Here is an 18,873-nt window from a genome sequence, read left to right as displayed (position 1 = left end):
AAACACTGTTAGAAATGTTGTTAAAACCACAGTAAACAAACAAACATTTTGGCGTCAAACGCCAGCCTCCGTGTGGTCCCTCCCTCTTCTGTGGGTCACCTGCTTATATCGGCCACAGCTTTAAGTACACAGACTCTGGCAGTCATTTCAATCAACAAATGACCATGTCGATGTCACGCCTGGAAGAGTACGTAGAGTTCGAGCAACAGTTTGACTTCCTGAAGGGAAAACATTGTCCCTGAAGGGAATGAATTTGAAGGTCTTAAAGGAGTACTTGGGAGTCACCTTAAACAGGCGCAGGGCATCGCCAGCTTATCAGTTGATGGCAGAAGCAAGATCTGCACTGGCAGCTTCGTAGCGGACACTCTCTGCCAATACACCAGTTCTCAGCAGGGGGCTACTCTCAGAGAGGCACGGCCGTGGGTAATCGCAGACTCCCGTCACTACATGCAAACTCTTGGCACAGAGCGAGCTCTGGGTCCCGCAAATACAGTGGGAAGGAAGGTCGACCCCAACCAGGCCTGTCTGGAGTAGGGCAAAGCGGGGGGGCGGGGGAAGAGTTACCTTGGTGACCGTTTGCTCCGCAATGGTGCTCGGCCGTCGCTGGCGGGAATCGAGCCGCTGCTCCACAGGGAAGCTGCTGCGATGCGCCTTGAGTCTCTCGATGAGCAAGTAATAGATAGCAGCGAAGTGGTTGTAGCTCTTGTTCTGCAGGGACTGGGGAGAGAAACGGGCACCCAAGGACTGGTCAGAGCAGGCGTGTCTTGTACCTTCAGGCACAAGCCAACAACTGCCACCATCCCATCAATGTTGAGTGGCCCCGAGAAGTGGGGAATCAGGTTTCCTTGGGAGGGCCGGCAAGGGGTGGGTTCCTGTCCCTGTTCTTAGCTGGCTCGGACACAGCTGCATACCCTGGGGGTCGGGAGGGCGTTTTCACCTGGGTCAAACAAGCTAGTGAATAAAGGGGCAAGGGCAGAAGAGGGCATCCACTCCTGCTAGGGTGCTCATATGCCTCTAGTGGAGTGGTTTCTCTGTAAGCACCACTTGCTATCCCTCCTGGGTAGGAGGCTGGACAAGACGTCCTTCTGAATCTCCCAGCGGAGATTCTCCCACCCAAGAGGGTCAAGAATTGCTGGGCTCCAAGAGCAGCAGAGCCTCTAGCAAGAGCAGCCCTCCAGCAAGGGCCTGCCATTTGTATTACTCTCAAGAAGCAGGCCAGGGCCAGGAGCCAGCCGGTCCAGATCCTCGGCAAGAGTGGGAGACGGAGGCCCGAGGAAAGAGGCTCGCTGGCTTCCCTTTCCTCCACCCCCGTTTCTGGCAGGAAGCATTAATACTGCCAGCTCCACACTGGCTAAAAATATCGACCATTCTGAGGGACGCAATCTCACAGACTCCTCCGGGAGCATTTCAGCTTTTATTTCTGGTAAGAGGCTTGATTTGGAATCCTAGCTGAGACACCAAAAATAAGAAGGCAACTGCTTTGCTTTTCCCTCGCTGACTCTTGCATTTTCAGAAGCCTCAGAAGCAAAAGTGAGGGCTTATTTCCCATTCTGCTCCTCGGTTCTCCCCCCTCCCCAGTCTCGCACTTCCCCAAACGTGCCACTAACCACAATGGAGGGCCAGGCCATGTGACCATTTCCCTCTCTGCAGACTAGGCAACATAGGAAGTCCTGGAAACAAAGGTTTAATACCACCGAACATCATCTAAAGAGATCGCCTATATATGTCTTGCTTAAACCAACAGACTGACAATTCCAAGGACTTTTGGTTTGATTCATTTCAAAGGGGAAACCCACCAAGCCCTAGGTCTTTCAAAAAACACACAAGTTCCTAACCTTTTATTCAACACTTATTCTGTCCAGAATCAGAATTAATACTTTTCTGAACCACCCGCCCAGACCATGCACTTTACTGCCACTGCAATGATTTCTGAAAGGACATGAACCTGAGCAGCCAGACCAGAGTGTATCCTGGCAAAAGCAGCTGAAGGGAGCTGGCCAAGCTTTCCTATCCTCAACACCCTCGTCCAGGGATCTGAGGAATCTGTGCAAGAATATGCCCAACAAAACCCAGCAGCAGTTCCTCCCTCTCCCCCTGCAGAGCCATTCCAAAGGCACTGGGGTTACTCAAGCTGTTGTGCCATTATGAAACTCAGTTGACCTTCAGACAAAAGGCTGGCGACGTTGAAGAACTCAAAGGGTGGGGGAGTATTTCCCCACACACACAGCAGTAAAGTGGGCCTGTAAATGAGTTCCCTCATAATCAAAGATGGTTTTACCTCAATCGTTTTCTGCTGGTCTATTCCTAGACTGTGCATCAGTCGCAAAACCTGCTCATTGTATTCTCCGATGGAAGGATCGTTCTCCTGTCCTTGGGGGTAAAGAAGAGACCTCTGAACTGGCACCTCTACAAGCATCCACTTATGCTCTTTAATCTGAGCAATCGTCAGTCTCTTTGACGGGTCCAGGACTAGCATCCTCCGGATAAGGTGCTCACACTCTACACAGACAGAAAAGGGGCAAAAGGAATAACTTGATACAGCTAGTCTGGGATCTAGTTAAAAGGTTATCCTGACCTACATTGTTGAGAGTCCAACACCGGTTGAGACAAGCTACTGGCATCAGGAAAACACTTAATTTAGATGCCAAACAAGTTCTTGCTAAATATAAAAATCTCCACGCCAAGGACTTTAATTTGAACAAAGAACAAAATCCATTTCTCCCACAGGTGCACAATTAGGGGGAACAGCGTAATTATTTCCAACTGCAGGCACAATAGAAGAAAGAATAATAATCCTTCACACCCCTGGGGCTAACTGATGAGTACAAGAGCACGTTTACATTAACAAATGAAGCCTCAGAATGGAGGAAGAAAATATCTGCACTTTACAGTTGATCAATATACCATGAGAGCAGAAGCAACATGACCACGGCCAAAAAGGAATTATGTGGCAGACAATCCTGGCTCCTCCTTCGCCACATTCGTTCCTTGGAATTGAAATGCAATGCTATATCCACAACGATGTATAGTCAAAAAGGCAGTTACTGGGCCAGGATTTTGTATTTGCTTTCACAATAATACTTTTCATGGCAGACCTAACTTCGAGGTCATTTCCACATCTACATCTCAAGGATGGAAAAAAAAACTCAAGAGACCAAATTGCTTAGAATCAATATCAAGGGGCTTGGAAAACGAAGCACTTCAGATAACAGGCAGAGCTGCTTTTCAGAAACAAATGTTAAATACGAAAAGACCTCTAGTGTTCAGCACAAGGTGAGCAGGAGCACAGCTAAAAGCAGAAGAAAAGGCAGAACACAGGAACATAGGAAGCTGCCTTATACCACGTCAGACCATGGGTCTATCTAGCTCAGTATTGTCTGCACAAACTGGCAGCGGCTTCTCCAAGGCTGCAGGCAGGAATCTCTCTCAGCCCTCTCTTGGGAGATGCTGCCAGGGAGGAAGCTTGGGACCGTCTACATGCAAGCAGGCAGGTGATCTTTCTTCCCAGAGCAGCCCCATCCCCTAAGGGGAATATCTTACAGTGCTCTCACAGGTAGTCTCCCACTCAAATGTAAACCAGAGTGGACCCCGCTTAGCAAAGGAGACAATTCATGCTTGCCACCACAAGACCAAAACACCAAAGGGAGAACAGAAATGAGGGAGAAAGTGAATAAAACAAGGCGGTAGCCAGGTTGCACAATGAACACATGCTTCCAACACTAAAACAAAGAGCAATTTTTAAAAGTGTGTTTTGTAAAGAGTCAGAGGCTATACTTTAGAAGGAATATCTATTGGGGGAAAAACTTCAGTGCCAATTACAGTTCAGCACATGGTGCATGTTCAAGCACAAGGAATGCATGCGTGTGTTCTCAGTGTAGCACCGCCTAGAATGTGAGTGGGGCAAGTCCATTCATCTCCGCCAGGACTGCACAGTTCACTTAGGTCACCCCAGCGGCTTCCTAGGGCTATCGAGTGATTCGTTTGCACTGAAAGAGACGGCTCACCACAGGCTGGGGGTGCTCCTTAAGTCAGAGCTGAGTCAGGGGTTAAAAAAGGGTTCCTGGCTTCACAGCACCTTAAGGGCACATTACAGCTGGTTATGCAACCACATCACTGCTGTTCCTTACAGCCGGGTGATCCACACTCAGGTTATCAATGGCTAGTATGACCGCACCATGGAACAGGTGCATGGCAACCTCAGAGTGCAGCCAACTGCACTGGGCACCAACAGAGTAGGCTGCCAAAGTTTATTTTCAATTACGCAAAGTGGCCCTTTGTTCTGCTATTCCAGTTGGAATTTCTCCTGAAGGGATGAATGGAATTCTTTTCAGGACTTTTATCACCACCAACATTTGATCGTCAGTGAGGAGAATCAAGGCTAAGAGGCCTCTAAAGCACCAGCACCCACAGTATTACCTTCCGACATGAAATAGGGGATCCGGAACCTCCCTTCCAGAACGCGTTGCCTCAGGATGGGAAGCGTCGGTCCGTCAAAAGGCAGTGCTCCACAGACTAAGACGTACAGGACTACCCCCATGCTCTGGAAGAGAAGAGAGAGTTCTGGATGGGCCTTTTACAACCCCCACAGAGACTTAAGGGGTGCTGGTCAAACCCCATCACACGGAACCCTTGAAAGCAAAGTATTTCTGGCATCTCTCAGAGTGTACCAAAATGCAAGTCTATCAAAAGCTTGGTCTAACACACAAAATCATAAAAGCCACACAGCAATGTTACTAAAAGCACCTTCAAGTCCTAAAAGTACAAGATTGGTTTTTAATCAGATGTCAAAGCTCCGCATATTTCTTTCGAAAAGGCTGCCAGAAGACCACCTTCTGTACTTTGCAAGAACGATGCACCTTTGTTTCATTTGGCTGCCGGAGTTGGGCTGCACCTTTTGCAGAATCACAATAATTTGGCACAGCTGAGCCCCCAGTGTGTCTACTGAGACAACACAGGAGGTAGCTTTGGACACTGGGCAGATTCAAGCAACCTCAAGCCAGCACTGGGCTTCCTCTGCTTTGCTGGGAGACAGACACACTGCCAGATCTTCCACATGCTTGTGATGCAATGAGTCACGTCTGGGCTCCAGTTTATCACCTGGATCCATCTGGCAGCACCTTTTAGATACTGCTGCTTTGTCTGGGAGGGAGGAGGCTTCTTCTCCTTACAGCAGGGCTGCACAGCTTCTGCCCTTCTGCTGCTGTTGCAACTCAGCGCCCATAATCTGGACACTGTGGCTAGGGATGATGGGAACTGTAGTCCAACGAGGGCCAGAGCTGTGCAGCCCAGTCATCAGGGCAACTTTCACCTCAGCACTAGGATAGGAAGGTGCAAGTTATTCCAGGAACCCATAACAGAAGAGAAACTCCCACCCTGGCTAAGTTATGGCAACTCTGCTATCTTGCTTAAGGTTACAGGCATGTTCCAGCCAAACTGATAAATCCTGCAAGAATGTCTGCACCTCTGGAACAGCAGAACAGACAGGATCCCGAGCAAGATTGGTCCCTTTACCCAAGGGAGTATAAGACATCTTCAACAGAGGGATAAAAGCTTTCTTAATCCATCTCTGAATCCCGCTCCAAATGCTTGCTTGAATTCTTGCTGATCAGAATACACGAGTCTGATCCTCTCAAGTTCCCAACTTGTAAAAGCTTAGGGGAAGAAATCCCTGCGAAGGTCGGGATAAGAGCCTTCGATCCTGGTTCTACGCAAAGCCCGTTAAGAGTTGTTACATAAGAGGGAGGGAGGGCAGAGCAAGAGGGAAAGGATCAGAGATGAACCAACTGCCAAGCTCTCATTTGAAAGTATGCATGCGATCTAGCAGCGTCAAGTGAAAGTTCTAAAAATCTGCCCAACAATGCAAGGTCACCTCAAGAAGCAGTATTGACATACCATATCTACATATTTTAACCATATAACCCGGGGCTCTTAAACTTGAGTCACCAGATGCTGGATTACAACTCTCATCATCCCCTGACACAGCAAACAAAGGCTCTCCAAGTACCCTTGGTATAACCTGAATTGAGGGATTCTGCTCCCTCGCCCCTAGCAAGGCTCCACATTCCAGACCAGGGATTCTCAACATTGGGTCCCCAGATGTTATTAGACTTCAACTCCCATAATCCCCAACCTAAGGCCACAGGGACTGGGGATTATGGGAGTTGAAGTCCATTATGGGACCCAACACTGAGAATCCCTGTTCTAGACAGCCCGCTCCTTTCAGCTGCTTTGGTCTTGATTGATCGTTGCAGGGGGAAAGCCCATAAATTCCCCCTGAGCAATAAGAACACGGCTCAGAGACATGGTTTAAGAAGGTGTACGGCAAATGCTTATCTTGTGGCTTTGAAACACATCTTTACAGCCACCCAGTGAAGCAAAGAGTTCCCCACAAATATTTCCCAAAACTCCAGTGGTGCTGGCAGATCCTCACAGAGCACTCGGTGTTATAAATCCATGGGTGTGTTTGGGGTGTGGACCAAGTTCATCTGGAAGTTACAGGGCAGAGAGAGTTATGCAGCGGCGGCAGCTTGCTTCCTCGTTAAAAAGCAACCCTTGTCAAGGTACGTCTATTTGTTAAGCAACGTGGGTCCCTCCGCAGGGCGGGATGCCGCGATAGCGTTCGCACCCTGCCTTGTTCCTGAGGAGAGCAGAGTTTGCGGGCCAACGCCAACATGGCAGGCAGCAGGGCTACAACCCCCCCATGATGGACACAGTCATACCAGGAGGGCTTAAACCTGCCTCGTAAATGGACAGAAAAGGTAATACCTTCTGACGTTACTGTTTCCCTCACACGAGCGACTTCTGAGCGCACTCTTGTGACCGGAAACTAGATGTCAGAAAATGCCGAAAGAGACATTTACGAGATGCTCAGACTGACAAGTCTCAGCCGCAAAACGCTGGCGCCACGACAGACTGCAAAATCATGCTGTGGCTGCACTGCCAGAACCAGGAGACACTAAAACCCAATTACAAAAAAATGAAGGGAGGAAGAGCAGAGCACCTGACGCGGCATTGAGCAGTCCCAAGGAACAGCATCAGCACATTCGCTCTCCTACATGCTTTTTGCAAGCTTTTCCGGTCGCCCTGGGTGTCCTTTCCCATTACAGTAGCACGAAGCAAAACCCCACAGCCCAGTTCAGCCACACTCACCCGCCTGCAGCAGAACTGTGCATGGCAAGGAGCCTGTTCTCTCTGCTGGGAGAGGAGGGGCAGGCAGGGAGCGGCCATGTGCAAGCGATTCAGACAACCCCTTGGGCCTTACTGAGGACACAGAACCTCCACTTTGGTTCGCGATCCCGAGGAAAAGGAATGAAGATGCTAAGCCACCAAGGCACGGGTGCCTGAGCACAGCCTTGCCCCGATTCAGGAAGGAGAAGGCCAGCTCTCTGCACAGGCAGAACTATTTCCTACCCTTCAACAAGAGCCGGGTTTTCTCAAAGCAAACGGACTTCTAAGACGTTGCTAAAGAAGCCAGAGTGACTTATCTATCTGTAGGCTGGTAAGAGAAATGAAACGTGACTGAAGGTCAGCAGTTTCTACATAACGGTTTATTTTGACAAAATGCAAGTACCCAAATATCCAGCTGTGGACCCTCATACTGCTGGCCTTCAAAGACCTCAGGGGCTGCATACGGGGGGCTTCCACACCACGTTGTCAGAGGCTCGCCACTTTTGTAGAAGTTTCCAAACCCAAAGTCTGTGGAGAAGGGGGAGGGGGAGAGAGAGGGAGGGAGTTAAGATAATGTACCTTTATCTGCAGACCGATTCTACTCTTTGCTATGTGGCCAACAGTTTAATTGCCCAACAGTGGGGCCTAGACTTATGCATATTAAGTTCCAAGGCCCCTGTGAACCCTGTGTATTTCCACTGGTCTTGTTAAGCCCTAAACAAAGGCAGAAACACAGTTGAGAACACCCTCTTTCTTAGGTGGCCACCAACCCTGTATGGCTCACATTATAGTAACTCCTCAAAGCAGTCCAAAATTCTGGGACTGGGGCCTCTCCATCCCATGGTTTCCCAGACCACCCAGAGAAAGTTATATTGGCCCTATTTGGGTTGCTAGCAGCTCCCATTTTATGCCTGAAAAGAATCTCGGTTAAGTACTACTCCCAAGTCTAGAGTACCCTAACTTCCTTGTAGGGGTGCCATGAACACCCTTGGATTTTCCATTAATCGCACAGGTATACAAGGAAACCTGAATCAGTGTAATGCAACTGAACAAGCACATACCAACACAAGGAATAATTGGACACACAGGTCTGGCACACTGCCATTGGCATTCTGGTTCTGTGAAACCAAAGAATTCATCTTGAGAATTCTGAACCACGATGGCCTGGCACATTGCCCTCCTTCCTCCGCTTGGCAGTTTTGCACTGGGTACTCAACTTTCTCTTGGGGCGCTCTGCCACGCATTCAACACTCTCCTCAGGAAGCTGTAGCTGCACACCCACCATGGTCAATTGCCAACGTTCAGGCCAGCTAGACACATCTGCAAATCCACTCCCAAGAAGTGACTGGAGTCACCCCAGCTTGTGCAGTCTTAAAAGCCGTTAAAATATAAGCGGCACAGAAACAACAGCTTAAAAGGGGCAGAGCTTATATAGCTCAAGAGCAGAAAGAAGGTGAACAACTAAGCAGCTTGGTGAAGGGGACAATGGGGGGAACACAAGAGCCCATCAGTGTCCTTTCCGATTTCAATGTCACCTGCCCAGTTCGTGTGAGGGTGGAAACAAAGGAGCACGAGGGCGGTTGGGTACAGTACACTTGGTTGGAAACCTCCAGGAGACAAGCAAACACCTGTTTCCAGCACGCTGTGCCCTTTATTCTGTCAAGCACTGCTGTCATGGCATCATATACATGTGGTGCGCAACAGCTGAAATGCAAGACCTGTATTCGTGCTTACTGTTAGCCGAGCAGTGGCTAGCTGTCACTTAGCAGCCGCTCTCAAGAAGTTGCCCAAATACTTTCCCACAGAGTACCAAGCTGCACAAGCGAGATTCCCAGCACGCCAAACACTAGCTTGTGTGCACCCATCTTCTGGGGCGGCTGAGAAGCCTTGTGCATCGCAGGCTCCGAGAGAGTTTGGAAGAGAGCCGTTGGTTTAGTCGGATCTCGTATCTGAAGAGGTCAGAGGCACGCGAGTGCCATGTGGCATGGCAGAGCGGATAACAGATGCAGTCAGGAGACACTGCACAGGCACTACCAGCTGCAGGGGAGCAGCAGCCACAGGCGAAAGGGCGCGCCCTCCCCTCTGCGATGGGCTTCCCAGGATGCTGGACTAGAGAGGCCCGGGGCCTGATCCAGCAGGGCTGTCCTTATGTCCTTATCCCCCGAGACCTTCACTTCGCTCCAGTGGGAGGAAGAGCAGGCTACGTGGCACTGGCAGGAGGACGCCCAAGTTCACCTCACATGGCCTGCACTACAGAAAAATCTGAAAACAATTCCTAGTTCCTAGCTCATTATCTGCAGTTCCTGCTGCTTTATTTCGATTCAGATGCAAAAGCAACCTGAACAAAGACCTGGAACCTTTTCAAACATTTATATTATAAGAAGACAGTGTTACATTCACATGTCAAATTAAAGAAAGCAATGAATAGGGACACAGGGTCACTAAAGTTATCATCTCCCAAAGATACAAAAAGTGGCCATTTCTTAATGAAGCGAGAGTCATCTGTCTGGTTGTCTCTGCCTCTTATACAGTAAGTTTCTCTCCCAATGGGCATCTGTCCGTTCTCTGCAGCTGCTTCTAAAACACAACTGAACACACTTTTATTCCTTCAGGCTTTTACCCCTTAGGGGATGCCTCTCTCCTCCTGGCTGCTCTGTTTTGTTTGTTTGATGGGGTTTTTTTGGGGGGGGGGGTTGCAGCTTTTTTGTGTTTTTATATTTTTATGGTTTTAATTGATTTTAATATTTTAATGTAATTTTATGGATTTTATTGTACTAATGTTTGTAAACCGCCTCGGGATTAGTTTTTGAAAGGTGGTACGTAAATATACCACATGACATATCTCTACCTACAAAGATTAGAATAGTTTGGACAATGGTTTTCCCTGCGACACTCTATGGATGCGAAAGCTAGACTTTGGTTCTGGAGAAAACTTTTGAGGATGCCATGGGCAGCCAGGAAAAAACAAACAAATGGATAATAGAACAAACCAATCCGGAATCTTCACTCGAGACACAAATGACCAGGCTCAAACTAGCATACTTTGGACATAATATGCAAAGACCCTGCTCCCTTGAGAAGTCCATAAAACTGAAGGAAAGAGAAGAAGAGGACGACCAGCAGCAAGGTGGATGGACTTGATTACGACAGCCATGAATGCACCACTGAGAGACTTGAAAGGCCAAGTTAAAGACAGATCATCCTGGAGAGAATCTATCTATGTGGTCGCTAAGAGTCGACACTGACTTGACAGCACTTAATCAATATAAATAAAATAAATCATCCATCAAGATGATGAAGACCTGAAATGTAAATAGGTCTACAACCCCAAGTTTCTTTTGAGCCACCCTGAATCATGTTTAGACCACCAGAAGACCAGCTCTACAAGATATACCTTAGACATCCACACATGGTAACCCACATGTAAGCAAGGTGCCAGTATGCTTTACACTAAGAAGGAAATGCAAACAAGGGAGGCGAGTAGTCCTGAACGCCAGATCTTATGTACAGACTAGGAAATTGTCTGCTCATAAGCAGCTGCTTCTGACCATCATTCCAGCTCCACACGCAGTTCTTCAGGTTTGTTACCCCAGGAGAAAGATAAGAGTGGCTCAGGTAGCAATTTCAGAAAGCCCGCCTGTCCAAAAATGCCACCTAGCTTGATTTTGTTACTTATGGACCAAAGAAGCAGATAGAGGGCAAGGGAAGTGGTTTCCACAAGTGTGCAACTTTTGACTATTTGACCAGGATATATAGATGCTTGCATAGAACTGTCCAGATAGTTCTGTGTCAGATGTTTGCAGCTTTAGTGAGACCTGCCTAGACCCTTAGGATTACACAATGTACACTTTTACATAAGGATAAATCTTCTCTCTCTCTCTCTCTCTCTCTCTCTCTCTCTCTCTCTCTCACACACACACACACACACACTCACACACACACAGTGCTAAAGGTAATTCAGACCCCTGAAGAATGTCCGAGTATGCCAATTGTGTTCTCACACATAACTGTTTTATGTTTTAAGGAAGGGTCTCCAAAAACAGAAGGCCTGCCACAGAATGAATTGTGAAAGAACATGATGAAGTCACATTTGGACTAAGAATCAATTAAATATCTACCGGTTGAGGGCTGCAAATATATTGATTTTTTTAATGGCAGGTGATAGGACACCTTACTCTGAGGTCCCTTCCACCCCTGGTCGTTGTCTGGAGGGGGGAGAAGCAGATTCTTCTTTCACCTAGACACATGACTGGGAAATCCAGCCTGGTGTTCTTATAGAAGGAATTCCTTTCATTTTTCTCTTCCCAATTTAGGAACTGCACAATGAAACTGTGATGATGAATTTAGACCTGTTTGTCACTCAGCCTGCTGCCATCACAGCCAGAGTTTTGTCGTGAAATTTTAGAAGTTCACCTTGAAAACAACTTTTCACCATATGCTATAAGGTTGGCAAACCCTGAAAAAGATGAAAGCCATTCCTTCCCACCTTGACTTCTGTGTTGGTGTCAGAGTCTCTCTTTACAGTTATCTCAAATTGTCATTTCGGCTGAAATTTCAGACACACACACACACTTCGCAAAGTTCAGCAAGACACTATTTTTATTTATTTCATATTTGTGCACTGCCCCATACTTCCATCTCTGGGCAGTTTACAACAACACAGAACAAATTACAACAGAAATTAAGACCTTCAAACAATTAAAAACCATAAGTCTAGTTAAAAAGCTTGGATGAATAAATGTTTCTTTAGACTTTTAAAAAGTTGTCAGAGATGGGGAGGCTCTTATTTCAGCAAGGAGCACAATCCAGAGTCTCGGGGCAGCAACAGGAAAGGGCCCGTCCATGAGCTCATAGTGAAGACATTCTCTTAAAGAGTCCGATATTTAATAGTTTTGGGGCATTAATTGCTAAATTGGCCTTTTTGCAGCACCATTCTGCAGGAAATTTCCAAGGCATATCATGCATACTTTTGAGAAAGTAAAATTGCAGAGCGCTGCACCGCCAGGAAACGCCCGTTAGGCAATGCCGCATGTCAAATTCCAAACACAAAGACATTCCCCATACCTTTCCAAGTATCTCGAAGTGCCCAGACTTTTATGCTAATAGATAGAGAAGATTTTATAGCAACCCAGAGCAAAAGGCTCCAGATGCCTTCTCAGAAGCTTGTTTGTTTTTTTGGAGGGGAGGAGATCCTGGCAAGAAACTGCAGGTTCCTGGACTTGCCTCCCTTCCAGGAGCATAAGCTTGGAAGAGCTTCCTCCTGGACAGCATTGTGAGAATGTACCTCCCCTCCTCCTGAAGGCGATTTGAGAGCCAAGCGGCTCCCCGATCCAGAACACTGCAGAGCAGGCTGCCTCCCCACCCTCAGTGATGGATGATAAAAGTCCCACATCCTGCCTCCAGAACCCTCCCTGCAAGAGGGACAGAAAAAGAACACGGGTCCTTGCTAGTTCCATTCACACAGTCGGGCAAAGAGAGGAGAGCTGGTCTTGTGGTAGGAAGCATGGACTGTCCCCTTTGCTATGCAGGGTCTGCCCTGGCTTGCATTTGAACGGGAGACTCCATGTGTGATCACTGTACGATATTCCCCTTCGGGGATGGGGCTGCTCTGGGAAGAGCACCTGCCTGGTTGCGTGCAGAAAGTTCCAAGTTCCTTCCTTGGCATCTCCAAGACAGGGCTGAGAGAGACTCCGGCTTGCTGCCTTGGAGAAGCTGCTGCCAGTCTGTGTAGACAGTACTGAGCAAGATGGACCAGTCGAAGGCAGCTTCCTCTCTTCCTGCCGGAGTGGGTCAGGTCAACTGACAGGTCAGAATCCACTAAGACCATGCTCTGGCCCAGGGTGGGTCACTTCCGTGGCATCACCACAGTTTTCTTCAGAGAAAGACAGAGAGGGCAACTAGCAACAGAGCAGAGGAGGTCTCGCGTCCCTTTGGTAGTTGTGCAGAAGAGTCCGTGTCAGTTGGCTCAGCTTTTCCCACTCTTGTATGAGAAGCGGCATCTACCAAAGTTCCCTTGCGGGGCACAGGTCCTACCTTCCATCATATCTAGTCACCCTAGGAAAGCAGGAACACATGTAGCTAGCCAATTAAACAGGGCTCCCTTTCTGAAGGTCGCGACTCTGAAAGTGTCGGAGACTCCCATGCTGGGGGCAAAGGGACAGAGCTGGCCAGCTTGCACCTTCTAACATAGTGGATTCATTTGCTAGCAGAAGACAAGCTGCTTGGCTTTGTAGGGAGAGGCTTGCAGCTCTTTTTGTTCCGTGGTAATGTGAGCAAGGCTGCAATTGTGAGGAGAGCAGCCGACAAGGAAAAGATACAAGTGCCACAGAAACAGACCTGACCCACTGCAGGAACTGAATACTGATCACCCCCCGTGAAGACATGTGGCACTGCCCACCAGCAGAAAAGGCTGCTGTGTACTCTTTCAGAGTAACCGTCCCTTGTACCCGCTTTCTTTTTTTGTGCAGTTAAGGGATATGAGCAAGAAGAGGGGAAACAACAGGGTTGCCTTCGTGTTCTGTGGGCTTCCCGGAAGCACCCAGCTGACCAGTGTTGGACCCCTGGATTCAACCCTGCAGGGCCTCGATGTTCTTAAAAACTACAATCCGAGTGCCAGTGTGGCATAGTGAGTAGGAAGTTGGATCAGCACTGTGAAGAGCCAGGTTCAAACCCCGGTTTTATCATGAGAGTTGGGGTTGCACAGCAGTGTGACACCAAGCCATAAATGAGGACTTCCTTAGTCCAAGTTTCTCCTCTGCCACAAACTTGTCAGGCAGCCTTAGGCAAGCCACTCTCTCGATTCAGTTGCAGTGTGGGGACGGCATCTACCTACTCTACAACCACCTTTTAAGGACTGCAAGATAGTTGACAGGAAGCACTTTGAACACTCAAGAGCGCTATATAAATGCTTAGCTATTTTATTACCAAATTCAGAGGGCAAGTTCATAATAAAAAACGATATGAAGCTCAGTGTGTGACTCAGCCCAATCTACCTCAAAGGGCTGTTATGAGGATAAGATGGGAGAAAGTGAAGAGGAGCCACATATGCCAGCATGAGACCCCTGAAGAAAGGCCCAAAGATTAAAGATCTGAACCAGTATACCAAGTAACCAAGTTCTTTTTTTGATTGCATGCAATACCAATCCCTGCCAACTGGGCAAAGAGGCACTTCTTTAAAAAGTGGTGGATCTTCTATATTTAGCAGGGAAAGAGCAAGATCTCAGCACAGTCTGTCTCCAGTGGTTGTTGGGGTGTTTACCTTGTCTTTTTAGAATGTGAGCCCTTTCGGGACAGGGAACCAACATACTCTTTTTCCTATGTAAGTCACTTTGAGAACTTTGGGGGGGGGGGGGGCTGAAAAGCAGTGTATAAGTGTACTTGACAGTAATAATAATTAAACTTGCACTTTAGGTCATGGTCATTCGCTCTCAGCGCTCATCTTTTCAGCACAGGTGTCATCTTGGGAGACAGAGATGCCCACACACATAAGAAATCCAATCACGGTAGGCTGCACCATTCATGCTGACAGATGTTGGAAGAACAGAGTCTCAAGGCATTCACTGTCCATGTGTGGATGCAAGAAACACTAGCAGGACATTTCTAGCTCGATTCTCACAGCATCAAGATGAGAATCCAACAGATTAAGTTTCATGACGCTGCCACAAAACAGGAGGAAAGAGAGGCACAGAAGTTATTTCCAGAGAGATTGTCAATACAGAGTATACAGAGTTCATCAATACAAACATGTGGTTGCTTTCCTCGGTTTTCTAACCTTCAGTCCTTTCTTCCCATAAAATATTCTCAAAAGGAGATCAGGAAATAGTCTCATTTTTCCTTCTGCAGCTACCTCGATAATGCAAACTGTGACCATGCAAAAGGAACTGAATACTTCCCCATTTCCTGATGACTTCTGCTTCAAAGTAAATTTCCGGGCATAATGGGAAGAGAAAACATCTCTCAGAGGTGTTAAGTGAACACTTGAATACAAAAGAGTTCACAGGCCATTCTTTATATGTGAGTGATCCAACTGATCCAGAAGTACAAGACCAAAATACCAACTCGTCAAAAAATCCCCACATTAATTTGATTATATTAGCAATAGCAGTAGCACTTACATTTATATACCGCTCTATAGCCGGAGCTCTCTAAGCGGTTTACAATGATTTAGCATATTGCCCCCAACATTCTGGGTACTCATTTTACCGACCTCGGAAGGATGGAAGGCTGAGTCAACCTTGAGCCCCTGGTCAGGATCGAACTTGTAACCTTCTGGTTACAGGGCGGCAGTTTTACCACTGCGCCACTAGGGGCTCTCCACTGCGCCACCAGATTCCCTCACCTAGATTTTTGTTGTTGTTGTTCCAATGAACTACCAAGTTCCACCCATCCCTCAGGTCTCTTGCTATTAAAGCTAATGCTCCATTGCTTTTATGTATGATCCAATGAATGTCACTAAACTGAGGCTAACGAAGTACATAGGTCCCATTTTGAAGCGCAATGTGTATTCCAAGAGATCTAGAGAAATGCATGTTCCAAGTCGATGGCTTGCCATGTGGAAAGCAGGCTCTTTCAGAAGGCACGAGCAGTTATTAGAAGAAGTAGAGAGTCCTCCCTGACAGCCGTGGACCTAGCCTGGCTTGAATGGGGTTTGCATGCCGTGGGAGAGGTATATGGGCTATAATCTCCCTACTCTCCTACTGGCAGGGTTTAATGCTCACTGCCAGCACTGTGCATCTTCTGAAGTGATTTTTAATTCCACGCGGTTTGCTTCTAATAAATTAACTTTACCACAAACTCTTTTTTTCCTTGATGCAGCTGCTCTTCTTTCCCCATCCTCTCTCCCTACGCAAGTAATGCTAAGAAGTCTTAAGCAGTCATTATTCCCTCCTTCTTGGAGCTAAACACCATCTGGAAAAGTTGCCAGACATCTTTTATTCCAAGAACTCCACAGCTCTGTAGAACTCTCAGCAGCTTAAGTAGTTCTGCTCTAGAGTGTCTCTCATTTTTGAAATTCTGGCCTGGCAATCCAAGGATCCTTCACATTATACAGAGGCAAAAGAAAATTATCCTATTGCAAGGAACATCTGCCGTGTCTAAATTTGTAATTAAAATTAAATCAAGCATGCTAAAATAAGCCAGAGACTTTCCATTTTGAGCTCTCTTTTTTAAATACCACGGAGTTATTTGATTAATTTGATTGTAACCTGTGCATCTGGCAGTGCTAGCAAGCACAAAAATTGTCACTACAAAAGTTCCTAAAAACCCTGCAATTTACTGCCATTTTCTTAAGGAGAGAAAGTAATACAAGTAGGAGCTATTCTTAGCAAGAACTTAGTGACAACACCTGCCATCGCCCACAAGGCAAAATGGGGGATCAGGCACATCTTCCCACTTCCTCTTGTGTTGCCACAGGAAATCAGCAAAGATCACTTGAAGGAGAGAGGGATTTACACCTCAGGCGCCAGTGCAAAGAAAAAGAATATTAGAGGTACCTGCTATTTTGATATTCATGTTGTTATCAAGCAGGAGGTTTTCTGCTTTGAGGTCACGGTGCACAATCTTCCGGTTGTGACAGTATTCAACAGCAGAGAGGATTTGCCAGAATTTACGCCTAGCCTCAGATTCACTCAAACGGCCATGGCTTGCAAGGTAATCTGTGGAAACGAAGACGGGTTTCAAAGGGTTAATCACACAGGAAGTCTCTAGGTCAGTTCTTCTCAAATGCATCACAGGCAGTTAGCTAGGAGGAACTCTCTGCCTCAGACGGCCCTATCATACACAAGAGTTTCTCACTGTGTGATGTAACATTCTTGCCCCAAAGTTTCGTCACGAGGAGGAACCCCTCTCATATTCTTGTTCCAATGGGATTCATGCTCTCCGTGGCTTTGCCATGGACAAAAGGCCTCCCATCAATTCTTCATCTACCGGAGATGGAACATTTGACCCTTCCTGTTGTAAACCACCCAGAGACGTATGTTTTGGGCGGTATAAAAATGTTTCAATAAAATAAATAAATAAATAAATAAATGGTACATTCTGTACTGACTGTGTACCCTGAGTGACCAATGGTGCCATCTCTGCTGTTGGGGCCACCCTCTACTCAGTACAGAGCAAGAGAGGACAGACACTCAACTTCTACTACAACACAAATTTGGATACAGCTTTTCAACCAAAGTTTTCAAAGCGGTTTATATAGCATCAATCAATAAATAAAGATGGACTTCCTTACAAAACAATAAAAAAGCAAACATATACCGCTGTACAGGTTGCTGGGGGTGGGGGGATTAGAAGACAAAATCTGATCTATTTTCTCGCTCCTGTTTCAGTGTTTTGATATAAGGGACATTTGTTATGGTCTACAGCAAGCCAGAGACACAGACTGCACATCAGCAGCTGCTCGGCTCAAACTCACAACTAGGAACCCAGGCGGCCAGGTTCCAATTCGCAGTCCAACCCTGATCCACACAACTATGAAGGAGAACATTTTAATATACATTTTTAGGACTTCTATGGCCTGATGATCCAGTCAGCGGCACACTGAAGGGATCCACAGGCCAGTCAACCAGTCAACCACCAGCCATGAATATAACCATTTAGCCCTAAAGGGGAGAAAAATATTCTCTGCGAAAGAAGCAAGTTCTGGAGAAGGGCTTTGCATGAGATGAAACAGAAGCTCATGCGACTGTTGACAACCTGCTTCCTACTGTGGAGATAAGTGGAGAACACGATGCAGGTGACTCAAATAATACAAATACAACAAATATTTATATACTGCTTTTCAACCAAAGTCCCCAAAGCGGTTTACATAGATATAAATAAATAAAATGGCTCCCTGTCCCCAAAGGGCTCACAATCTAAAAAAGAAACTTGACAGACACCAGCAACAGCCACTGGAGAGATAATGCTATTGTTAACACTATGCCTGTCTCAAGTGGAGGGTGGGAAAGGGCAGGACAGGGGAGAACCGAGTTCAAATCCTGGTCTAGCCATGAGACTCACTGAATGACTCTGGGCCAGTCACTTCTCTCTTAGCCTAACCTACCACACAGGGTTGGTGGGGGCATAACCATGTTCACCCTTGCCCTGGGCTAGTGCAATAAATGGCATAGATGAACTATCTGGTAGTTAACTTGGAAAGAAGTTGCTTCTTTCCCTGATCCCTGCTGGAAAGGAACAGCTGTGCTACATCCAAAATGAAGTTCTTTGCTTGAGGCAGGAATCACAACATCAAGCCTCTGGATATATTAGACCCACAAAGGTTCTTCCTCACCCACCTGCAATTACTGGCTTGTGAATCCGATTTTGCTTCTCCACTCACCAGGAGGCAAGAAATGCAGCCCTAATAATCATTAGACTAGGACTGATGTGCTTTAAAGATACTACAGATGACCGACAAGGCTGTAATCCCTATGTTGCTAGGGGGAATTCAACAGCAGAGAAAAAACACAACATTTTACATTTTGGAGCTGGCGTAGCAAAGCTTAACAAACAGAACGGAGGAAAAAGCGTTGCCAAACATTTCCCTCTGGCCGTATTTCAGACGCACAAAATTTCGACAAAAGAACAAATCTAATTTATAGTATCAGTCGAGCAGATTGTTTTATGGTACAGAACTTAAGAAGAGGATCTGAGCTGGCAAACAACAAGGAACTAGGGCCATAATCCACCACAACCCAGAACAGCCCCACTGGACCTTACTGAAGCTAT

The 18,873-nt window shown here is 46.9% G+C and overlaps 1 protein-coding gene across 1 annotated transcript in view; it reads right to left on the bottom strand.

Annotated features, from left to right (window-relative positions):
- SIK2 (salt inducible kinase 2) overlaps window positions 1-18,873 on the bottom strand; it is a 62,516-nt gene that overhangs the window by 16,135 nt on the left and 27,508 nt on the right. The window contains exons 4-8 of the mRNA XM_053269382.1: window positions 16,659-16,820; window positions 7,571-7,695; window positions 4,417-4,540; window positions 2,279-2,499; window positions 565-717 (exon numbers count right to left, since the gene is read on the bottom strand). Of these exons, the coding sequence (XP_053125357.1) occupies window positions 565-717; window positions 2,279-2,499; window positions 4,417-4,540; window positions 7,571-7,695; window positions 16,659-16,820 (785 nt within the window). The remainder of the gene's footprint in view (window positions 1-564; window positions 718-2,278; window positions 2,500-4,416; window positions 4,541-7,570; window positions 7,696-16,658; window positions 16,821-18,873) is intronic.

Source organism: Hemicordylus capensis, chromosome 8 (assembly GCF_027244095.1).
Source record: "Hemicordylus capensis ecotype Gifberg chromosome 8, rHemCap1.1.pri, whole genome shotgun sequence".
NCBI classification, from domain to species: Eukaryota; Metazoa; Chordata; class Lepidosauria; order Squamata; family Cordylidae; genus Hemicordylus; species Hemicordylus capensis.
The sequence above is the reverse complement of the archived record's forward strand: the minus strand, read 5'-3'. Positions and strand labels throughout refer to the sequence as shown.